The sequence below is a fragment of the Convolutriloba macropyga genome, chromosome 4, assembly GCF_964194025.1.
Source record: "Convolutriloba macropyga chromosome 4, txConMacr16.3, whole genome shotgun sequence".
NCBI lineage: Eukaryota > Metazoa > Xenacoelomorpha > Acoela > Convolutidae > Convolutriloba > Convolutriloba macropyga.
The window spans coordinates 74,108,265-74,133,955 of NC_134471.1; the positions used below are offsets into that span (position 1 = coordinate 74,108,265).

General features: G+C 36.1%; 1 protein-coding gene and 2 non-coding genes across 3 annotated transcripts in view; 1 reads left to right on the plus strand and 2 right to left on the minus strand.

Annotated features, from left to right (window-relative positions):
- LOC142338168 (proteasome adapter and scaffold protein ECM29-like) overlaps positions 1-25,691 on the plus strand; it is a 198,860-nt gene that overhangs the window by 73,492 nt on the left and 99,677 nt on the right. Inside the window, exon 12 of the mRNA XM_075387804.1 lies at positions 10,531-10,720. Coding sequence (XP_075243919.1) covers positions 10,531-10,720 — 190 coding nt within the window. The remainder of the gene's footprint in view (positions 1-10,530; positions 10,721-25,691) is intronic.
- Positions 916-987, minus strand: Trnah-gug (transfer RNA histidin (anticodon GUG)). The gene has a single exon. It is a non-coding gene; the product is annotated as a tRNA-His (tRNA).
- On the minus strand, positions 3,295-3,376 carry Trnal-uag (transfer RNA leucine (anticodon UAG)). The gene has a single exon. It is a non-coding gene; the product is annotated as a tRNA-Leu (tRNA).

A 25,691-nucleotide genomic window follows, 5' to 3' on the forward strand; every position in this document is an offset into this window, starting at 1 on the left:
TTGTATGGTCCGACAGCCGAGTGGTTAAGGCGACTGGCTGTTAATCCGGAGAGCGCCGGTTCGAGAGGCGACAGGGAAACTTTTTTTGCACCCAAAAACAACCTCCTTTGAAATAAACTTGTAAGTTTTATAGGCGGCGGCGATAACTATTATCAACTCACTTCTGTATCTTTTTCCATCTGTATTTTACGGAAAGCAAGTCAATTTCGCAGCTATTCCGGCAATCTGCCGGCTATGTTAAGAATTTTTAATTAATTCAAATTACTATATAGGACAACTGAATGTAAACAATATCGAATGTAAACAAATCAAGACTGACCCTAGCTGGATCTTTTCCGTTTGTGCCTCCCTCCCCCCCATCTTAGTGGGTGCATATTATTTGCACCCCTCAGACGCACGTGCCATATTTCTACATAATGATATACCATGTAATGACACTTGCTCTGTAACTGGGGGGAACATAACGTACTGGAGGGGGGCACAAACGGAAAAGATCCCCCTAGCTGATGCATCATCCCTCGTTTTTATGAACGGGCTTAAAAATTCGAAGAACAGGAGTTGATTTTGACTTGTGCACATCATTGAACCAATTTGTGTTGATGTTGTTTGAACACTACTTTTGAACAGCTACGTTTTTTGGAAGTTCAATTCAAGTAAAAAGATGAGGTTGTTCTCTTTGTCGTATGTAATGACGCCGACCGCTTCGAACAACAAGCTCACCACAACCCAAACTTGCATCGGTCGGGACTCGAACTCTAGTCTATCGCCTGGAGGGCGACAATTCTACCCTTTCAGCGCCGAAGCTTGGTATGAGAAATCATCATTTTGCAAAAGATTCCAACAAAATTTTTGTATCGTCTTGCTGTTAATAGTGAACGATTACCTGACTATAGTATGTTTATTGGATAAAATAAATGTCCAGACCAGGATTCGAACCTGGGTTATTGCGGCCACAACGCAATGTCCTAACCACTAGGCGATCTGGACCGAAAACTTCTAGTATCTAAATTTTTCTATTGGCGTCCAAGTTCGTTTAAGTTAGTTATAATGCATGCCTTTAACCGATTTACGTCATACGAATAGTCGGATCTACACCCTGTTCCGTTCCCCACCCCCCCCCCCCCAGTGTTTTTTATGACCCGCAGTTACAAATTATATGTTGTTATATAGCACGTTAATATGTACGAAAATAGCACGTGCGCCTGGGGATCATAAAAAAATATGCGCACTAAGCTTGGGGGGGGGGGGGGGGGGGGGGGCAGAATTAATTCGAGTAGTCTCTAGACGATTTGGAGTTGAGTTTTACCTGTTCGTATTTGGGAATGAGTTAAGAGCCTTGAAGTGTTAATAAGAGCTGTTTCAAGAAATTGTCGCAGAGAATTTTGTAAGAATATAGCGCATACCTACGTCCCGGTGTGCAATTACTATTCATCTGTTAAGCTTGGGGCACAAACGGAAAAGATAATCAGTTTTTATTTTTCAGGTTTTAGTCATTTTCCCTTTTTTCAGCAACGGACTCTCACCCAACAATATTTGTTGCCAGGAATCTAATTGTTCGATTTCAAAAATGTTTCATCTCAGTTTTTTCTTCTACTTTGATGTAATAAATTCAATAAACGCCGCCAGCTGCTCAATTGGCTGTTGTTTAGGTACTGGTACTGTCTTTTTTCACAATCACAAGGAGCTAAAATCTAGATCGTAGTGCCAGAAGTCTGATTTTATTAACTGTTGGTGTTAGAACTTTGTCAGTTCCACTTTCTTGATATTTTGTCCCCCGCCGCATTATTTTGGTCCATTAAAGTTTTTTTTCAGAAAAGGTTCATCTCATTTTTGCCGGTTTCACTTCCATGAATTTAGATGAATTCCCAAATGCTAATTCTTTCAATCTTTTTGTTTCAATTGATGATCTTTTAAATTGATGTTTTTTGTGCACATGCGGCATTTTGACATTTTGAAATGGCTTTCCCAATTCACTCCTGGTCCGTTCTGAGTCTAGTTTTTTTATTCAATGAAAATTCTTTGAATTGTACGTCGGGACTTGTCCTGCTATGTTTTTTTAAATTCGCTTTATCTTTTGTTCACGTTTTTCATTTAACATAAGTCACAATTTTCACGTTTGACTTCTGACTTACCTCACTCACTGTTTCATTTGAATAGTTTCTAAATTTTCTCACGCATTCAATTACGCAATGCAGTGTATACGGCCAATGTTAAAAGAGCAAAATCAAAGGAAACAGGATAAACCGAAAAAGCACGGTCGTTGTGTCATAGTGCATTAGGTTATCAAAGTTCATTAGAGCGATTGCTAGCTGATATTAGTATTAAGCTTAATACCCTTCAGTTTCAATCCCGATATGTGTCTAGCGCGTCAACGACGGCTTTTTTCCGGCAATCGCCCGGCTATGTTTCCTTTTTCAGGCATCTGAATCCACTTAGTTCTTGTTCATCTTATGTTGACAAAGAAACCGCAATTTTTCTGCCATTCGATTCGATTGAAGTTTGGAATTTCAATTTTCACTAACCAAACTCACATCTCGTTTGTGATGATTCAACCTTTCTTCGCCGGCTTGGATATATAATTGATAGTGATTATTTAAGCTTGATTTGACAAAATCTTAGTTGGGTGTTACAAAAGGACAATAGAAACAAAAATTAAGGACAACTTTTGAATTAAGTTAGCTAATTCTCTCAATTTTTATGATACAATCTATTTGATTGCCAGGAGTGCGTGTTGCTCTTTTGATTGCCAATCTTGAAACTTCAATTTTGCTTAAGATTTTCTAGTGTTGTAAATGTTAGGAAATGAAATCAAAAATATCTTTGTAAAGAAATATTTTTGTCAACAGTATATCAGAAAATAGATAAAGTTCACCCACAAGGTTATGTTTGACAATAATGACTAACAATACTACCCACTGTGATATGACTTCTACTTTACGGAGATTGGCTATTAAAAAAAAGCGACAGTCAACCCTTGAATTTCAATTTAGAGTTCTACCACTAGAATGACAATTCTACCACTCATCCACCGATGCCTGAAACCGAAGAACTGTTAATATTAAAGTGGGTTGCATCGTTCCTAAATAAGTTTTGACCATTTCATAAAATGTTAACCTTGTGTATTAAGCGCTACCCCCAACCGAACGTTTTACTTTAACCATTAGTTCGCTGTTTTGTAGCAGTGCTATTACTGCCTTGTGATAACTACTGGTTACTTATATCATCGCGTGATTAATAGTACATATCTACTCTTTTCATATCTACTCTGTCGTGTTGAAAACACTATAAAGTTTGTGACAAGAGTGGGATTCGAACCCACGCATCCGAAGATACTAGGGCCTAAACCTAGCGCCTTAGACCGCTCGGCCATCTTGCCTTGAAATCTTACAATCAGTTTTAGTTCGAAAAGAAAATATACGACTGATTTGGCTTTTAAGGAATTCAAGAGCTTCCAATTAAGGATCTTACCACGATAACGAGTTGTGTCAAACTTTAACCGGTAAAAGTAGATTTCTTAAAAAATTCGGGTGCTGTTTTGTCGAAAACTAATTATTAGTTTTCTAATGGGTTATATTGTGCTTTTTTTTTGAACCGTAATTCTTCGGCTGCAGAGGAAATGGAATTTGTTTATGTATTGACCGGGATTGAAACTAGGGTCTAAAGTGCAGGCAAACATTTTTTCAGCCATGGATCAGATCCAAATATAATGATCGATTAAGGAGGTCGAAAAAATGCCATGACATTTTATATCCTCAAACTGTGAACGCTTTTTTGTGTTGCTTTTGGATACGTCTACATTGACCTATTTTTGTAGACTTGATTAATTGCTCTCAAACAAAGTTTGTAGCAATTATATTAGTCCTGTCTTTTTTTACGCGATTTTTCGCTTGACCAATATTTCGTCTGACATGTTTGACTTTTCGTCCTCAAAAACGGGATAAATAGGTAGCGCCCAGCGGGCATTAAGTGCTCTTAGAGCCTTTCAGCTCTGTTTCAGCTCAAACTGTTTTGGAGACTTATACTTATGGCGTGAAGGGCGGTTCTTAGAGGTTGAGACCCCCCCCCCCCCGTGGCTAGCTACTGACGAAGCCAACCACTCGCCGGTCGTTTGAGAGCAATTCGCCCGACGTTAGTCGGTTATGTTTTTATGGCTCGTCATCAGATAACGTATTTAATTGCTCTTGAACAAAGTTCATATCAATTATTGTAAACGTGTTGGCCTTTTTTGGGCAAATGTTTCGCTTGACCTTTCTGCGTTTTTCTTCTAGAACGTTCTTAGACTTCTCAAGTGAATTTTTCACGCTTGCATTCTTCATTTTTGAGTGATCTCTATAGCTCTCACTCCGAAGTAAAGTATGTTGCTAATACAATTTCGCTTGCAGCATAACACAAATAAGGGACAAATAGCACAGTCGGCGTTGCAGATGGATTTGAAAAGGGAGGTCAATGGTTCGAATTCCGGCGGGGTGAAATGTTTTTCCACCCGCCTGTCGTTCGAGAGCAATTCTTCCGACATTAGTCGGTTTATGTTTACTCATTGAAATCGATTTTGCTGTTTGTATGGCACAACTCTTCTATTGATTTTACCCTGAGATATTTGGTAGAAAAAGTGTTTTTATTTCGCGATTTCGAAGGTTGTTTTTTATATTCCTTTTGATTCGATTTTTTGATTCAAAAAGAGTTTTTATAATTAATTTAGTTGTTTATTCTGACATTGTAGCGTATTCTTTTAAATGCTCTGATAGAAAATTTTAATTGCCGTCGATCAAGATTTGGAGCTATTTTTGTGTTCGCGAGCATCATTTTAAACAGTTTTGACAGTGCATCTTGGCAGTTTTGATTTTTCGAATGACCCATCACGGTTGGCTCACTGGTTTTCGTGCAAATTTAATTGATCTCATTGACATTTTTGAGCAGCAGAATTCAAGTGACTACATTTAAACAGCAAAAGTCTGTTGAAAACAGCACGTAAATGGTTCAATTCTTTCACTTTGAAAAGAATTATTTGAAACCGCTTATTGAACGTCAAACCCTGCTTCTGGCCATTATCATTTTGTTTCGGAAATTTTAAGCCTAACTCAAAATAACTTTAGCCCTCCAATGCTAATACAGTGAAAGCCACAGATCTTTCAATTGCAAGGCGTGCATTTTAGTCTTTTGATTGTCAGTTTCAAACCTATGATTCCTTCGCACTTTTTTTGCAATGGTTTGCCACTGAAATCTGAATTTTTTTCTTGAATACTTTTTAACAGTATTAATTTATAGTGCACCCCCACAGAGATATTTTTGTTTTTATTGACAGACAATTGTCAGCGATGTGAGCTGAATACTACTTTTTAGATATAAGCATTTAAGTTGCCAACAGACACCTTTTAAATGTTAATACTGAAATGTATCTTGATGAAATATATATTTTGGCAGCTTTGGGACTTTGATCATGTGGGTTGCTTTGATCCTGAAAACGCTCTGACCTTTTCATAAACGGTTAATATTAGTCTAGTATGTTTAATCACCAACCAAACTTTTTTTAACAACTATTAGATCGCTGAGTTGTAACAGCGCTATAACTGGCTGAATATAACTACTGGTATTTCACATCAGCGCGTGGTTTATGATACAAGTTTTTTAGTCAGTAAGTTTTTGATAATGATCCTTCTACTTTCTATCTTGTGCCTTTCTACGGATTTTTTAACTGTATAGATGAAGACAGTATAAATATTTTGACCCACGCATCTGAAGAAATTGGGGCCTAAACCTAGCGCCTCCATCTGGCCTTCGTAGGGTACAATCGTTTCTCGTTAAGAGTATGTAGCCTTGTGATTTGTCTCGAATGGAATTCAAGAGCTTTAAATTACAGACCTTGCCATGATGACCATTAGTGTTTAATTTCAAATTTCGTTAAAAAATACTATAGCTGTTTTGAATTTTATTCGTCAGTTTTGTAATGTGTTTTATTGTGCTCTTTTATGAACCGTATTTTTTGAGCTTCGAAGAAAATGGATTTTGTTTTTGTTCTGACCGTGATAAACTAGGGTCTATATTCCAAACAACAACTTTTTTGGCGATGTATCAGATCTAGATATGATGATCTAATCAGGAGGTTGAAAAACAATGAAAGTTCGCCTTTTTTATCCTCTAACTATGAATGCAGTTCTAGCGTTGCTTGGGTTCTTATTTACTGACTTTTTCTTGGACTTCACTTTAGGGCGTGTCGTCACAAAACATTTCTACTCATTGAAACCAATTTCGTTGTTTTTAAGACAAATCGTTGATTGATTATACCTTTAGACATCGGCTGGCTAAATTATGTTTGCTTTTTTTCTTGAACAGGCTTTTTAATTATTTTTATTTTGATACGTTTGGGGTTTTCTAAAGGAGTTATTGTAATAAAAATACGGATTATGTGGTTTTATCCGACTTTGTATTGCATTTTTTTTTCAAGTGCTCTGGTAGAAATATTCAATTGATTTTGAATAAAACTTGGAGCAATGTTTGTATTCAAGTGCATTTTAACAGTTTTGACATTGCAGCTTGAAAGTTTTGATTTTTGGAATGACTTATCACGGTTAGCTTGTCAGTCTTTGTACGATTTTAATTGATTTCATTGACAATTTTAAGCTGTTGAGCTCAAGTACCAACACGTAACTGCGTAAATGGCCCATTTTTCATTTTGAATAGCACCATTTGAAACCTCTCAGTGAAGTTAAAACTACACTTCTTGCCAAAATCATAAAACTACGCTGCACGAGATTGTGTATGCCTTCAAAGACGTGGAACTGGAACTAAGTAACTGGTTGCAACTTCAACGATCTCTATATAAGAATTTTACTAGCGGACACAATAGTACTTGACATCGAAAAAAGGTTTGAGAAATCGACCCAACGGTTTTCAGTTGCTTTCAGATCGATCTTAACAATTCTCAAAAAAATTGGGTCTCAAACAAGCTACGCTCCCATCAAAAAAAGAATTTTACAGACTGCTATTCAACAGTATCCGAGATAAGGAACCGCTTGCTACTTATAAGTCTGGTACAACATCTTGCAGATTTCGCAAAAAAGGAATGAGAAGCAGTTAAGCATCTTGTCTTTGGGTGCAAAATATTTATCACTTTCAGAGGTTTCAAGTTTCGGAGCCCCCCAAATTTTAGCCTCCCTGGGCGCCAGCTGGCTAACTAACAAACGCTAACCGCTCGGTATTCGTTCGAGAACAATTTTTTGTTTGTCAATAATATCTAAAATTGCATTGGAAAAAATTGGTGAAGTTCGTGATATAAAAATTATCACATAAACAAAATTGGACGTCGACACCTAGCAAACTGCGTGAAATTTAATTCTGCTTCTAAAGATATTCTGAAGCAAAAAAGGTAAATTGTGATCAATAAATTTTTGGCCCTCTTTTTGCAACATGGCTATTTTTTGCAATTTAGAATATTTTGGAAATTTAAGGGTGAGAATTGGGAACTAATAGTTTAATTTTTGTCACCAACGAACCATTTTACTTCGTCAAAGCAGTGTTTTTTGTTTTTGTATGAAATTAGTTCAGTTTTTACCCATTTCGCTACATTGTTGCAAAAACTATGAACCCAGTAATCTGGGGGACAAACAGATTGTATGAGTTTTGTTGGAAAGGACAACCTTTTATGGCCTTAAAAAGCAGAGTTCAGCCTTGCGTAACCTAAATTGACCATTCCACGTCTTCGCTTCGATGTCTTGTTTAAATTCGACGTCTTGGCATCGTCCACTTGCTTAAATTAATTTGAATTCCTAAAGCTGACTTCAGAAAATATTGCAAGATTATTCTTTTTATAAGATGACTTACCTCGCTCTCTGAATGACATTAAACACCGATAGCAACTTTACCAAGGTTTTTTTCAGGTGTTCAACTTCAAAAACATAGATCACGTCGACCAACTTGCCTTTTCTTGTACCCGTTTCTATCTCTATTGTTGTATTCTTAAGGCGAGCATGTCTATTTCACAGCAATTTTAGCAATCTGAAGCCTATATTTTTTTGTTTTCAATTGTGAGCTAAGTACGTCGATTTAAAAGTAGGAGGACAATTCGAGAAACCAAGTTCAACCAATAAATTTTGAAAAAATGTTTTCGGACTGTTGTGGCACAGTACTAACATCGTTATAACTTTTTAATCGTCCTTAGAAATGACCGAAAGGTTTTTTCATTCAGCATTTGAGAACCAACGGTTGAATCTAGAACAAATTTTGAAGACTGTACAAGTCGCTCCCATGCTCCCCATAAGTCGGATGAGTATGGCGGAGTAAATTTCCGTTTGATGGTCTCTTTCAATAGTTTGTCAGCAATTGGTTTTTTCACGAGCAGCGCCAGTGAAATTTCTACCCTTATTAGACACAAAAAATTGAGCGTTTCCTCGTCGGGCAGTAAACCTCAAAATAGTCTGAAAAAAGAATAATTGCTTAGTTGAAAATCTGGTTCTAGATGAACTGCTCCTGTGGTTAGACATGTGAAGATGCGTGCGTATCGTTTTGGAAACAAGATGTCTCTGGTCGTCTTTGCAATTGTTCAAGAAAGGTTTTTCCTGCGTTTTGAATAATTAAGTTTTCAATGCATGGATTTCTAAAATCCGGCAGAAGTGCCATAAGTGGCTGCATTACCTCTGCTTTTTGTCGACTGCAATCAAAACATCGAATAAATTTTGTTTGTAATGTGCAGCGAATTTTGATCACAATAAAAGACGCTGAACAATGAAACGGCAATGTTCGAATCCTGTCTGTTCAATTTTGTCTCTAAGCCTTAAGAATGTCATATGATCTCAGCTTAGAGTCAGCGGTGTTTGGAAGCTTTCTTCTATTTGGTTTGCAATGGTAAGGCGTCGATTAGCTCTTATGACTGCGTCGTCAAAAGGTTTTAAAAAATTGTGTTTTTAGTGCGGCTTGGTCGGTTTGTCTTTGCGAAGGCCATCCAGTCCCTCCTGGAATGCGAACTTTTGAAATTGTCTAATTATTTAAGTTTTGCTCATTTGTCTTTATTTTTTGTCAGTTGGAGAATGGTTGTTGTAATTTTGAGGTTTTGGTTGAAAAACACTACAGGCGAAAAGAATTTCCAGTTTTGCAGAGCTGACCAGCCCTTTGGGGTCAATGAGTGAGTGACTGGTATGCTTTTAATCGAATCATTGAAGCTTCCAAAGGGTAATTTAGCACCTTTGTCGGAGGCCTTTTTATTGGGCGTTTTTTCAATAAAAGCGACCTGTTGAGCATGATGTCAGTCTGTTGGTGAAGAACTTTCAATAATATCGGCAACTCTATTTGCGTCATACAATCTGTGACTTTCCTTAGAGTTGCTAATCCACTGTAAGGTCTTTGCTTTCTCCGAAAAGAGTTTGGTTTTATTGATTGTTACATCGAATTTTCCCTTTGTGGCCAAAGCTACTCGTACTCCAATAATTGTTGCTGCTAGTTCAATTTTTTCATGCTTTCGCAGAATGGGGAAACTTCTGTTTTTTCCTGGATAAAGTCAATTCAACAAAAAGAGTCCTTATACTCGTTTCATAGACATGCTAGGGCGCACATTGCTGTCAGAGAAGCATCACAAAAGATATGCAAGGTGGATTCGTTAATGATTATTTTCTCGTTGAAAAAGCGTGTTATTTCTATGCTGGAAACTTTTCTGATATCTATCTTAAGATACTTCAGGATTGAATCAGAACTCATAGGTAAAGAGTAGTCTCGTTGTTTTTCTAGACGACAGACGTCTTGCATGATTGTTCTCAATCGCACCGCACGTTGAATGGTATAATAAACCTAATTGGGTCATAGGTGGATAAAATGCTCTTCAGAATTTTTATATAAGGGGTTCTACAGATCAACTTTTTAAAATGTTCCGCTGTTAGAAACAAAAGAATGTCTAGATACAGACCACTTTTTTCCTAATACTCTCGGTGTCAGTTGTTGATAGCTATTCGTCTTTTTCTCCAAGTTTTGGAATCGTAGACTGTTTTGTGCCGTTACGCACTGTCATCAACTATATCTATAATTCTGCTCAAATTTGGCCAGTTGCCAATATCAATGCATTTTGTCTTTGTAGCAGTCCTTGGTCTTAGCTATTTTGCACGGTCTGTTTTATGTCTCAACAACTTTGGCTCTGGCAGCTCTGAAGTCAAATTTATTATAGTTGGTATATCAGAATTTTTAACTACGCCAGAAATTTTTATTATAAAGTATAATGTATATGTTGTATATAATGTATAATTTTATGTCCGTTGAGGCATTAAATAAAATCGGAAAAAAATTAAGGTCAATTAAAGTTCAAGTTGCACGTATTGATAGTAGCTGTTTGTAATTAAAGCCTCAGCTAATTTACCGTTATTATTGCAGTGACCAATATGATGAGAATTGATTACCAAAACCAGCCAATCAAATTGCGTTCACAAAGTTTTATTATTTTAAGCTATGTGAACCTTTGGATCCAAATAACTTTACGTTAATTTTTTCTTATCTGTTAGTTTTCACGCAATCAGCTTACACTGTCTACAGGGCTCCTAATCTTCTGTCGTTTAGCCTGAACACGCTGGTGGAGTTGTGCGGTGGAGGCGGAGTTGGGGTGGATGATCGTGGGGCGGGGGCGGTACTGAGGCCTCATCTTTCCATGATGATGCAGGCACTGCTGGATTCCCTGAGTGACAGCGAGGCTTCTGTCCTGAATTATGTCAGTCTCAGAGCAGGAGAGGGCTCACAAGCACAGAATGCGGTAAGTGGCGACACTTCATGTCCTGAATTTCACACTGGTTCGAACAAAATCTTGATAGGATTCTTGGTAGAAAGACCTCAACGACATTCGAGAGCTCAACACTTATTTAACGAAGAGAAAAAATGTAAATGCAAATTATGCTAAAGTTAAGGTGGCAGACTAAACACGTAAGCAATCAGTTTTTAAGAATCAAAATAAAGTTTGGGAACCATTTGGTTGTTATTGCCTTCTGTTTCGCGTATTAATTGCTCTCAAACGAAGTTTGCAGCAATTCTATCAGTCCTGTTATACTGCTGGTCCGTACATTAGATACTTAAACGACGGGGTTAATCGCGGGACCACATGTATAACTTGAGAGTTCAACCCCTAGTTCTACTCTTGTTATATAGTTAAATATTAAAGAAAGTTAAATGCAAATATGAATTAATAAGTTAAACAGCATCAAATATGAACCGAGCATTAAGGAATAGAATAGTTAAAGTTGTTAAGATAGATATAGCACTAGGTAGCACAGATTGAAATATTCTAAGTTAACTTGTAACTTAGATAGAATCTAAGAGATGTTATTTTATAACTTAGAAAGTTAAACTGAACTTACCTGATTTCCAAAATTGTGCTAAGTTAATATTTTCTGACTTAGAAGTTCTTAGTTAAGAACTTGTCACAAAATATCCTAAGTTAGAATTTATCTCAAGTAAGCTGAGATTTATGCAAAGGAGCAATACGGGAGTATGATTTAAATCAGAAGTTATCAGGGACCAAATAGCCGTGATAGCCGAGAGGTAAGGTGTGTGGTTCACACGCCAATGATTGAGAGTTCAATCCCCTGCCTCCGTGAAGCTGTCTGTGTGAGGATGAGCTCTTACTTAACCATAGCTTCAGGTTGACCATAGCCTGACCAATGTTGGCTGCAATGATGGTACCACGTGAAAGTTTCAGACGCAAAAAAAATTGGCTATAGTCACCAAAAAAGAGCAATGCTGCTCATGAAAAAATCAGTCTGAAATGTGGGGAATAACAAGAAAAAGGGCAGCTGAAAACAGGCTACTGTAGGCCTAATGCTGTTCCACTGCGATTACGCAGAAACCACAATTATTATTATAAAATGTGCTGGTGGTTGAGCGTGCAAGCTCCTTTTATACTTGCGGACACGTGGTTCTCTAGTATCCTATTGGATAGAGATAGCAGTGTCGACAGAGTTACCAAGGTTAAGTTGGTGTTCTCTATGTGGCGTGACAATATCACGTCATGGTATTCTCAGTTTAAGTTAGTGGTCTTAAAATAGTAGTTTATTCAAAACTACTTAGTAATTTGTTCACACGTTAAAGTGGACTTTGTCCAATTCCAGTTTGTGCTTCACGCACTATAACGTAAATTCTCAAAATAGCTCTAAGATTTTCAAATAGTGTTACTGAGTGTAGCACACTTCAGTACACAGTTTTTGCGATTTTTGGTCTGAGACATTTGACTTTTTGTCCTCAAAAACGGGATGAACAAGTAGCTCTGGGGGATCATTAAGGGGCCGAGCAGCTCTCTTAGAGCCTTACGCCTTACCAGTCTCGAAGTATCCGATTCACCAAAACTGTTTTGAGGAGATAATTTCAGGGTGTGAGGGGCGGTTCTTAGTCTCAAAAGTTTGAACCCGGTCAGATTTTACTTGCGTAGCCCTTTGAGAGCGAAAAAAGTTAAACAGGCCGAAGTTTTCATTATCAAAGGTATTCTTCATTCCGGTCGGGGTCGGTGTTTCCACGTGAAAAAAAATTTTTTGTGTCGGAGAGCGAGGAAGGAAAATTTTAGCTGAGTTTTGCTTTCGAGTCCTGTAGGTCACGTTACACCTGATCCATTTCTAATATATCGACAGTGTCTATCTTGACTAGGAAGGATTCGCTATGACACCTGTGGGAAAATGTGATCATCGTGTTTAAACTGCTACGTAGTGCTATATTATATGCTCAGGTCAATAACTAGCGTTATCTGTGGAGAGCCTTGGGAATTATTCATAGATATACACGGAAATATCAAATTATGAGTCTGTTAAATCAGCTAATCAGCTGGATTGGTATATTAATTGGCAGTCGTAGATAATTGACTCTCATCGAAGACAAGTCATTTGACAGTGCCTTGAAAAGAGGCGTGATAGGCAATGCCTTCAAAAAACTAAAGGACTTTTGCCCACTGTCCGTCTCTAACTGACAACAACTGTTGAATTTGCCAAACTCCGGGCTGACTTTAACCTGTGGCTATTATCCACATGGCGACAGAGTTGTCTAAATGTGGCTTTGTATAGTATACAGCAGTATGTACACCCAGAAATTGTGGTTTATTTACGTCTACGTTAACTGGTTTGATGTACGCCAGTTTTACGTATTCCATAGGAGACTGCTAGTCAATGATAAAAAAATGGCGGCCTATAATTCATCTAAGCCTACTGTTGTACGACATTTCCTTTGCAGTAAGATTGAATGATGCCCAAATCACCAACGTTGCAATGTCAGTTTTCATCCCAGCAATGGTGGGAGGTCTCAGACATTTCAACTTAAAACAAAAATTCTTTTGAATATTTTGTCCTGTCTGTTAGTCGAATGTTCTCCAGTTGCTCGGAGATCGTGCAAATGAGCAAATGTTAAAGAAAAATTAGTTGTATCACCTGGAACAAGTCAATGTTTACTATTTCCCAAAAAAATTTTTTGACCCATTGACTTTTTAAATTTTTTTCCCCATAAAATCGCCCGTTAAAATCAGGAATTAACATGAAACGTTTTGTTTGCGTAAAAATTTGATCATGATCAGAAATACTGAATGAACGATACAATTTCTTTTCATCTCTCATTTTATGTGTTGCGAACACTCTCTCTAGTGCTTTTCTGGTAAAGAAAGATAATGAGTTTGATTTTGAGCTGTATTTATAGCTACATAAACTAACCCGTAAACGTTTTCTTTACAGATAAAGTAAAGAAAACAACGTATCAAGAGGTTTAGAGAATTTAGCGTGTTTCAATTTTTATTTAGACCTTCTTTTATCTTCTCTGTAAGGCTCTTTTTGATTCTGCTGCGCTTGATTGTAACATGTAGAATACACAAAATTTTCTCCTGGTTTAATTCAGTTTTTATTTAGACCTTCTCTTTAGTAGCCGCCCTCATCTACTTATCTTCTCAGCTGGCTATTATAGTGGCCCTATTTTTACCATTCAAAAATTTGAGTTTTTTGGGTGCTGTCACTTTCATGAATTTTGAAGTCAAATTAGGGTGCTGAATATTAGGCGACATTTCGATTAGGCGAGCACAATTTTTGAAGCGATTAAGCGAAAATTTTGTAAAAAAACTTTTTTTGGAAATTAGGCAAATGCCAATTACAAACACTTAAAGATCGTGCTCCAAAATTCACTTGACGCGGTAGCTGTAAAATATCCAAGTGTCCCCAGAGTTTTTTCTAGATAATAATAGCTGACAAAAACACAGTTATTTTTTTTAAAAGTGTTTTGAGCTTCGCAGCATTTCCTGTTAGGTCCGCCAAGCAATTATAGCAACTTTTTTTCGTTTTTTTTTCTATAGCAAATTCTTTTGCGCACATTTTACTGAGGGCTATTTCAATGACGTAAACGTTTGAAAAGACGTGGTGCATTTCACATATGCGTTGATAAATCACTTTTATGCAAAGGGAATTCTTAGGGAGACTTGAGTACTGTACCGCGTCAAATCGGTTCTTGAGTACAGCTTCTAAGTGTTCTATTTGATATCTGCTTAATGTCCACAAAACTTTAGCTGAACATTTTCGCCTAATGGCTAGAAAAATTGTTCGCTTAATCAAGTTCTGTTCTAATATCGCATCCCCCGTCAAACTGAAGTGATCGTTTCCGTCAGGTCAAAATCGGAAGAGAAGCGAAAAAGCAAGTGAGTTGGTGGCGTGATTTTTACCTCTAAATTTAAAGTACAGAGCAAAAAAGTGGTCGAACAAACATTTGCTTCCTCGTCTATAGTTTTTGTTTACATGCGACAATTTGGCTTCGATTTAAACTGCTTTTTGATTTTTTCGATCAGACTTTTTGAATGGTTTCTCCAATCCATTCATAGTCATTTCTAGATCTAGTTTTTTTCTTAGTCAATTAAAATCGTTTGAATTGTAGATTAGGTCCTATATTTTTTTTACTTCGTCGAACAAAAATTTGTTTTATTTTAATTCACAGCCTGTTCAAATGTTTGCGTGAAATGTTTGAGTCTTAGGTTGGTTTCACTCTTCGGTCATGCTGTTCAAAGCGCTGTTGATCAGCTGTTTTTCTCTAAACTAATCTAAAATCAACGGGTTCATAAAAATATAAATGGGATATACTCGTAAAGCCAAATTCTTGATGCCAGCTACTTGAACTTTGCACCTATAAGTCTTGTTCTATAAGTCTTGAGTACCAACCCTGATACTTATTGGTATTGTTACTGGCCCTGTATTTTCTCATTCAGAAACAACAGATGTCTTATTACGAAATGATATCAATGGAGTTTGCACTTTGGAAAAGTTTTTTTTTTACAACAGTCTTTTTTTAATTGCTCTCAAAGGAAGTTTGTAGCTTATATTTTAGTTCTGTCGGTCTTTTTCTATGCGATTTTTTGCTTGAACGTTTTTCATCTAACTTTTCGTCCTCAAAAACGGAATAAACAGGTAGCGCCTAGCGGGCATTAAGCGCTCTTAGAACCTTTCAGCTCACTAGTCTCCAAGTAAGCGATTCACAGAAACTGTTTTGGAGACTTAAACTTATGGTGTGAAGGGCGGTTCTTAGAAGTTAACCCCCCCCCCCCTACTGTTTCCCTCACCCCTCCCCCCGCGGTTGCCCCCCACCGCACTGTTGCCCGACGCTCATCAGCTCGCCTGTGCACCCCCCCCCCCCCCCCCCCCGTGGCTAGCTCCTGATGAAGCCAGCTGATCGTTTTAGAACAATTAGCCCGAAGTTTATTACTCATGTGGTCTTTTTATACGATTTTTGTCTTACCCATTTGACTTTTCGTCCTCAAAAATGGTAACAAAATAAATTAAAATCGTAAACAGTTAGCGACCAGAGGGCATTAAGTTATTTTAGAGCCTTTCAGCTCACTAGTCTCCAAGTATGCGATTCACAGAAACTTTTTTAGAGACGTATACTAATGGTGTGAAGGGCGGTTCTTATAGTTTGACAACCCCCACATCCCCACCCCCCACTTCACCCCTCTCGCACATAAGCTCTCCTCGCTGAACCCCCATCCCAATCCCCACCGTCAGGCCGTAAGGTTGTGGCCCCGTAAAGCCAAAGACCCCCCGCTACGCTCACTTCACGACTCTTCAATTAAGCTTCAATTAATCTAAAGTTAGCCGCACTAAACGGTAGCTAGCTGCTGACGAAGCTAATCTCTCGCCGGCTGTTTGAGAGCAATTCGCTCGACGTTAGTCGGTTATGTTTAAAGTTTTTTTCTGTTCTTTCAATCCCTACCGGGCTTATGGCAATCATTGGCGACTGTTTTCCTGCAATTCGCAGGGTATGTTATATTTTATGCAAGGTGCTTTTTGAATCATTAAAATGTCCTCAGTGGGCACACAATCATCGTTTCTACATGAAGAGACCCGAAAGCTGAAGGTTTTTTTGCATGATACGAATAACGCAACTGCAGTCAAATTGCGATCCGTTTTCCAACAACCGTTCATTTGAAAATGAGATGATTTCTCATGCTTTAGCCTTTTGTTCTTCAATTTTACTCCTCTGTCATCAGATTGCTATTGAGAGCCTGGGGTTCTATAAACCGTCTGGCGTAAAATGCTTTCTCCTCTTTTTTCGAGAAAATTTAGTGAAAACTTTATCCCGAAGACTACTTCCATAGAAAAACACTAATTTAAAAGTTATCATTGTGAATTAATTTTTGAAGTTATCATTACAATTTTCTATTATTAGCTCTCATAATTCATTAGTACGTTTTTTGCCAAATTCTCCTCCTATCGTAGATAATGAATTGAAGAAGGGCATTGACGAAGCGTTAGTGTTTGTCAACTGTGCGTTGTACTGGCATATTTGTAAGGTGGAATAGAGATCGTTTCCGCCCGTCACAAATGCAATTAACCTCATCTGAGTGGGGTTTTTTCAGGCAATGGCAGGGTTCTGAACAATTGCATTCAGTTCCTGTCTCTATCCGTTGAGGACATAAAGTGAGCAGATAGAACAACAACATCACAGACTTCATCGTTTTTACTGCTTCTTTCTAAACAATTTAATATCTTCGGATCTATTCTATTTGCCCCCCCCCGTGTTTTTTTTATGATTTTATTATCCCTTCCCACTCACAAATTATTGTGTTATATGGAGCCATACAATGTAAAAATTAGCACGTGCTCCTTGGGGCGTAAAATTTGGATCTAATCTGTCCTCAATAACAAAATTCATAAATTGTAATTGAGGGCTGAAACAGAATAGATCCTAAGATTTAAATTTGCACTAAGCTGGGGGGGGGGGGGGAGAGATCCTTAGATCCATATTGTTAGATCCCTTAGTCCCTTAGATCCCTTGTTTTGTTCTTGATTAGCAAGCAGGTTATTATTAGGGTTGTTTTAATCATTGTTTTTTTTTTATTCTGCGGGAGCCCACAATTCAAATTCATACTTATTACAGTTTGTTTTTTAAGTGAATTTAAACTGAGAGTTCAATTCAATTGTTCTCTTTTCCGCGTGTAGAATGTAATCTTACAAAGTTGTTATATATTTGAAACCTCGTGATTATTGTTTGTGTTAGCTGTACCGACTGAAATTAACTCTGTTTTTTATACACTCATTTTTAAACGAAAATTTTGTATCAAAACAACAATTTTCAGGTCGTGTTTTTCTCTTCAGACTGATAGTTTGCTTTAGTTCATCAAATTTATATTTCTTGGCTTTGAATTTTGGCTTATTTACAATAAAGGATCTAAACTGTTTTTCACTTTTGGAAAAATTACCCCTTGAAAAAATATATTAAATTGTAATGTGCATTCTCAATGGTGTGAAATAGTCAAATGTTTGACCAGCAGGTATGATAAATTGTTTCTAATTTAATTCAGGACTAACTTTCGAATTTTTTTTTGCTTTGGCAGTCAATATTACTTGGACCATTTCTATATCGTTAGATATTTATCTGTAATATGAGTTTCAGAAATCAAATTTGATCGCACAAAACTGAGGGACGCCGGGACGTTTTTTTAAAAATAGTGATACAAATGTACTAACCTCTTCTTTTGAGCGATATTAATTCGAGAATTATTTGCATAAAGTGAAAAAGAATTCTACTGGGCGGCTGATATATCTGCAATGAGTTACTCTTGCAATCAATGATCATATATAGATGTGAACTAAATTTACAGATGTGAAATTATAACGTTACAGATCTAATTTTTGAGCAAGTTGAAAGTAAAATGGAGTTTAAGACAAATGTGAAACCCGGACTCCATCATTTTTGATCTGATGTCCTGGTCACCAATATTTTTCAAAACAGCATGAAAATGAGAACGTGAAGCCTTAGACTACAATTTTGCAGCTGGTAAAAGCAGCAATAAAGCTAAGCAAGTGAACTAATTTCAATTTTCTTCTTTCACGAAGACCAGGCGAACGTTTCGTTCAAATTCTAACACTTTTTTTTTACAAAACAATTGATCTTCTCTTTTGCTAAAATTCGGCAGGCTGAAAAAATTCTTGAAAAAATTATACAGGCCATAAGGTTTGTTTCTTAGAAAAGAGTTTTCTGGATCTTTATGCCTACGAAACAAGTTTTCCAAGTTTTGGGCAAACTTTACAGCATCTGATTTGCTGAAGAGACTAAATGATAAAAAAAAACCTTACTTCTATATCCCACTTTTGAAATTTTTAAAAATAGTCATGATATAAGTTTTAGCGGTCAACATTTTTTCGAAAGTTGAAACGAAACAAAGATGCTCGTTAATGTGCGTTCGCACATGATGTTTCGACCCCAGCTCATCTACACTTTTGACATAATTGTCAACCAAATGAAGACACAATAAAAATAGATGTTTGAGTTTAAAAAAACGTTTAAAAACCTAACTACTTATTGAATTACATAATGCCATACCTCATTACAGCGCTGACGAGATCCTGCATTGAAAAAACTGCGAAAAAAACAAACACAACAAAAGAAGCGAAACAAAAATTTCACGGCAAAAACTAAGTATCTTAATTTGAACGCACCTAGTAGCAACGCCAAAATGCAATGGTATAAAACCTTAACTGCACAAATTTACTTTGTCCATACTATGCAGCAGATGGCAATTTCCTTCAATGAGACTAGGTAACAAAGTCGACAAAAGGAAATAATAAGACGAAATAAAAAAAACCAATCAACTTTTTTTAAACCAAATAATTTCTAAAGTCTGAAAAGCATTAGCTTTCAACGAAATAATTCTGAATAAATTTACTAAACATTAATTATGAAACCAAGAGGACCTGTCGTTGGTTAGATTAAGCCATAGGAACGGACTACAGAAACAGAAAAACTCAAAAAATTAAACAATTTGCGAAAACACAAATTATTGAAGCCATTAAAATCATTAACTATTATCTGAATACTATGTATTCTTCCTTCCATTTTCATTCATACTAATGCAACTAAAATTATACTGAAAGACTAAATAAGTGCATTTGGGCCACATTTGAAAATCATTGGGATCTGTTATTACGCTGATGCGCTAAAAGAAGAGTAAAAGAAACAAGTACACCACTAAAAGTTTCATTTAAACACATATTGTCTACAAACAAAAGATCAGTTACGACATGATATCACTGGACATTTAGATTATTCGAATTCAATAAACTGAATTAGACCTCTCAATGATGAGAATAAGCTGCAAGTCGACAAAAAAAAAACAAAACAAATAATTGAAAAATCATTGAAAATGTATAATATCATAGACTTTGAGACTCTTCGCTATAAAATGACTGCCTCGGGTAACATCAATCCTTGAATATTCAATTACAAGCATTTGAGACCGGTCAGCATTTTACGCCTACCTAAAGATTAAAAAGAAATAGGCAAAAACCGCTAATTCAAAAAAAAATTGAGCGTGAAAAGTGTCGAAGCCATTAAAAAAATAGTATTTTTTTGGTATGACTTTTCTATCATCTATTAATTTATTAACAACATGAGAACTTTGTTTTCATTATGACTGCAAAATATCAATAGATATGAATCAATACATTAAAAACACGAAATTTCTGGGAAAACCGGTAATATCAACGCCATTAAACTCAATGGCTTTCAGCGAAAGGCAATAAAAGCGCTCGATGGGAGCGTAAGAGTTATGCCTCGATGGGACGACAAGAATTTTTGTCATTGACAAGTCATCGATACGATAAGACATTACAATAAGTCATTGACTAAGAAAACAACAACAAATGGAGGCTAAAACAAAAAATTCAGTAGAAAAGTGCGAGAATTGTCGAAGCCATTTAAACCATAAGCTTTGCTTTTGAAACTTTATCTATGGTCTATTGAACATCCTTTTTAAGCCAATGGAAACTAACACTAAAAGGATAATAAGATGAGATTTCAGAAGAACCAAAAACAAATTCGAAAAGTTTCCAATTGTCCAGAAAATTTATGAAAATTGGAGCATCGATTTTATCAAACCAATAATTAGAAGACAAAGCCGCAAATTAGATGATTTTTGTTGAAGTAGGAAAAAAAGGAGTTCCGGATTTTACTGAGGCGTTTGCACAGTTCACGAAGATAAGTTTGCGATTGGTTAATGTTCAAAAAGTTTTTTTGAAAAATTATTTTTGAAGTCTTAACAGCCATTAAAATCAATAGTTTTCAACAGAAGTTAACGAATACAGTCAGTCATGACTCGATAGAGGGACAAAGATGGTTGTCATGCATGGGTAATCAATAAGATATCACAATAAGTCTTATGACTATGGAACAAAAACAAATACAGAAACCAATAATTCATTACAAAAGTGCGAGAAGAGTGTCGCAGCCATTTAAACCATCTCCTTTTACCTGAAAAATTTATCTATGATCCATTTAACGTCTTCTCAAAGCCAATGGGAGCTATCAATATTAGGATAATGTGATAAGATTTCAACAGGAACCAAAAATACAAAAGTATTAAAAAATTTAAATTTTTTTTTTGAAATCTTGTGGCATCGAAGCCATAAAGCAAGGAGTTAGAAAAAAACTGTAACCAAAATAATTTAGATGATTGCTGTAGAAGGAAAGGAAAGGTTTCTGGTTATTAATGAGAATTTGTTGCAAATCATAAAAATAAGTTTAAAATTGGTTAATGTTCAAAATTTTTTTGAAAATTTTTTTTTAAAGTCTTAACAGACAATATGTTCATTAGCTCTCAACAGAAGTCAATAAATACGCCCAGTCAGGACTCGATCGAAAAAAAAAGATGGTTGTCATGCATGTGTAATCAAAAAGATATCACAATAAGTCTTATGACTATGAAAACAACAACAAATACAGGCAAAAACCAAACCAAAAAATCAGTAGAAAAGTGCGAGAAGGCGTCGAAGCCATTTAAACCATAAACGTTTCTCTGAAAACTTTATCTTTGATCCATTGAACGTCTTCCCTAAACCAACGGGAGCTATCCAAATTAGAATAATGTAATAAAATTTCAAACGGATTCAAAATTACGAAATTATCCAGAAATTTTGAAATCTTGTGGCATCGAAGTCATAAAACCAATAGTTAGAAGATAAAACTGCTAAACAGATTAGTTTTGGTTATAGTAGAAAGGAATAGGATCCTGTCAGCACTGCGACTGACTTACAGTTTACCATAATAAGTTTATGATCGGTTAATGTTTAAAAAAAATTTTGAAAAATTATACAGTCTTAACAATCATTAGCTGTCCAATCAAAACACTGAATAGCTTCACTAATGCTAATTAAGAAACCCATCGCATTTTAGTCAACGATTCTATGCCATAGGGCTCCAAAAATTCAATAAAACCTCAAAAAGAAAATCAAAATTTCATTAAAAATTACAAAAGCTCAGAGTCGAAGCCATAAAAAAGATGTGTGATTCCTTGAAAACGTGTTTTTTTTCATTAGGCGTCATTTTACTGTAAATCAGGTTTATCATTAACCAAATATCGATATGAAAAGTGACCAGTCTCTAGGTGACCTAAAAAATTTGAAGTTTTCAAAAAAAAAACAGCTCTCAATTAGAATTCGACTTTTTTTATAGTAAACTTCCCTATGAGACCAGAACTAGTTTTTTTATCACCTTTTGTGTATTAGGAATACAAATTGATTCCTTTTGTGGCGTGAAATGTAATTTTGAATGAAAAATTTTTAAAGAAAAGATCATAATTTGAAGAAAAATTACACTAAAAGTGAACGAAATCATACCAAATATGACGTATTCACTCAACACATCAATCCTCGATAACTCCTCTAAAAATACGAAATTCAAAAAAATCTTTTTATTTTCAAATTCTAGGCTGGACCAGTTTTTTATGATACCACTCACATTTCTCTACGATGAATTTATCGATCGGCCAAAATTGACTGAACAAAAAAACCCATTTGATTATATAGTTCCTTCCCCTACAAGGGGGGTCGGAACAAATAAAATAGAAAACATTAGTACAGAAATCAATTGTAGAAGACATCAACATCGAATTAACTGAGGCAATCTATAACTTTTGCTTCGAGCAGGACTTTAATTTCAATAGAAAGAAGAGAGAAACGAGTTCTCCAATTTCTTCTGAGTATCCGATTTACTCAACGTTTTAACAATTTTTTTAATCCCTCTCATTAAACAGCAAAAAGTTTCTCTAAATATGATAAAATACAGTTCCAGAAATTCTTCGTTAATTTAGAGAATATCACCCCCGTGAAAAAAAAAACCATGTGTGTGAACAAATAATTGCTTGTTTTTGAAAAAAATAGTGTAATTTATACCCTATGCAATGATGGAGCTAGCTATCGATTACATTTTATAATTACCATACAGATTCCAATCATGTAAGTACCTCGAGGAAGAGTGAAATGGCTCCGCAATAAGCTTCCGATTATTTGATTTTGTTTGTTTTCCGTTCTTTTCAATATCTGTTTTCGGTATTGTTTAGTGATACATGAAATTGGGTTGTTAATGAATCAAAAGAAGTGTTTTAGTTAGTGAGACAAGTCAGAATCAAAAAGTAGCTCTAATTTTTTCTCCTTTGTTTTGAATCGTGCGAAATCTTGGATTCATCTACCTTGATATCGGAATTTGCATATCACACTATCGGCACTTTTTGAGCTTGAAGATGCAGCTTTGGATTTTTATTTATGTCGATCCCAGGCTGACGTCTTTTCTGACATTTTTAAGCTGAGGAAATGGCCCAATAAGACGTTCATTTTTTAATTGCTCTCAAATGAAGTTTGTAGCAACTATATTAGTTCTATTGGTCTGTTTTTATGCCATTTTTCGCTTGACCGAATTTTCGTCTGACCATTTGCCTTTTTGACCTTAAGAACGGGATTTTAGGACCAACCGAGGACTTCCTCCGAGGTTTGATAATAAGCTGCTGCATAATTTCTAGAGTTAATGGAATGGTTATCAAAATTTTAATGACTCGAGTTTTGGAAATTTTTTGATGAAATTTAAATTTTCTTCAAATTTTCGAAAGATTATTATCTTGTTTTAAGTTTATGGATCTCTATGAGCCAATGACGCTATTTAAGGCTTGCAATAGGGATACTGGATAGTCTCTTGCGAAAATGAAATGGTTGTGAAGATGTAAATATCACGAATTTCAGCACGATTTTGTTAAAATTTGCAATTGTTTTTAAAATTTTTGAATATTTTTGTCCTTTTCTGAGTTTACCTATCATTACTGGCCAACAATACTTTTCAAGTCTTGCAGATGGGTTACATGACAGAACTCCAGAGACAAAAAATGGTTCGGAACGTTTTTTCCACTGCGAAATGTGGAAACTTTTCCTTTGAATATTGCACTTTCCGGTTTTTTTTCTATGATTTAATTACTAACAAGGCTAGAAAACTAGATTTTGCAGAGTCGAATGTCACCATGGAAAATATTCTTAGCTCTCTCTTTCTCTCTTTCTCTCTCTCTCTCTCTCTCTCTCTCTCTTGGGGGTTTCCTTCCCTATCTTTCTTGTTAACGTTTTATCTCTCACACTATCTCTCTCGCTCTCTCTCTCTCTCGCTCTTTCGTTAACTCTTTTGTTGATGTCGCTCTTCAGCTGCTGTTATGTGGCGTGATGTCATCATCTCTTACCCTCACCTCACTCCACTTCAATTAAGCTAGAGCGGACCTCACTAAACCGTGGCTAGCAACTGACGAAGCCAACCGCTCGCCGGTCGTCTGAGAGCAAACCGTCGCACGTTAGTCGGTTATGTTTATCTCAACTGATTTGTCTCACAAACGAATTTCGTCAAAAAATGGTTGCACTATACAGATGATAGTATTCAGTAAACTATTATTTGAATATGAATTGAAGATGATCAATGACATCGATATCGTATGCCGGAGAGCATGCTAAAAAAGTTAAGTTAAAAAAAATGGCGAATTGTTTTATGAAGCATATATCAAATACTCAAAAGATGACTGAGTTGTTTTTATGGCATGTAAGCGTCACAAAGTTATTTTAATTTGCAGGATGGTAATAGAAAAAATATATTTTTTTTCTGACCTTTACAAGGTACAAAATTATTGAAGTTTGGAACGCTGAATTCATTGATTTTGCTTAAGAAATAGGATTAATGGCTCATGTATTTTTGCGCTGTTTTGTTTGAGTTATGTTCACGTTAGAGCATAAGAGATAAAATCAGGCTGGATATTACCTCTTGTGTGGAACAAAATCTACTTTGCCGAAAATAATTGGTTTAATGCAGAAATTTATAGGTTTAATGCTGTAGACTAATCAAAAAGGTTTTTTGAATATCAATTTTGATTTGACTTCCAGCTTTTAGAGTGATTATTATCTAATATTTTTTTCTTGATATTTATTTGAATTCTCGGACGTTAATATAACAATTAGAAACAGCTCAGTTAGTAGATTGAGTTCCAGTTTTTTTCAATCGATGAGCTCCTTAAGTTATTTCATGTAAATTGAAGTGGTCTTGAGTATCACAACCAGAAACATTGAAGCCGTGCAAGCGTTTTGGCTATAAATAATGTGCGTGGAAAATCCAATATTTCGCAATTTTTTTCAAGTAAGAACATCTTTAATTGCTCTTGAGCGAAGTTCATAGCAATTACTGTAAACGTGTGTGTCTTTTTTATGCAAAGTTTTTGCTTGACAATTTTGACTTTTCGCGTGACTATTACGCCGTTAACTTTTTGCATTTCGCGTGATCTAAAAATCTCTCTCCATCTATTTATTACTAAATGTTAAATGAAAAATGCGCCGAAACTGGTGCCATTTTTTACTTTAAATCTTAATAGTGGTATATGTTAACCTCTAATGTGGTTATTTGAAGCCCACTATTGAACTTCTTACTCCCATTTAAGCTCACCCCTCTCCCTCCCCCCGGAACTGAAGCAGGCTGCAATTCATTAGAGCTCCCGGATCTTTTCCGTTTGTGCCCCCCACCCCCCCCCCCCCCAGCTTAGTGGGTGCATATTATTTGCACCCCCCAGAAGCACGTGCCTATTTTTTACGCAGAGATTTACTACGTAATGGCACGTGTTCTGTAAATGAGTGTTCTGAATTAGATTTCTTTTTATAGAGTATTTGAGGCGTATTTGAAGCGTGAGAAGGCAAATATGAAAAATGTTATGAAGTTCGCTCCTTGATTTTCCTTTTACCATAGTGTCAGGTTGAACATAGCTTGTCCAATATTGGCGGCAATGATTGTAGCACGCGACATTTCAGACGCAAAAAAAGGTTTGGTGATATATAGTCATCGAAAAAGAGCAATTCTGCTCACGGAAAGAACAGTCTGAAATGTGGGGTATAATAAGAAAAAGGGCAGCTCAGAACTGGCCGCTGTGGCCGAATGCCTTTCCGCTG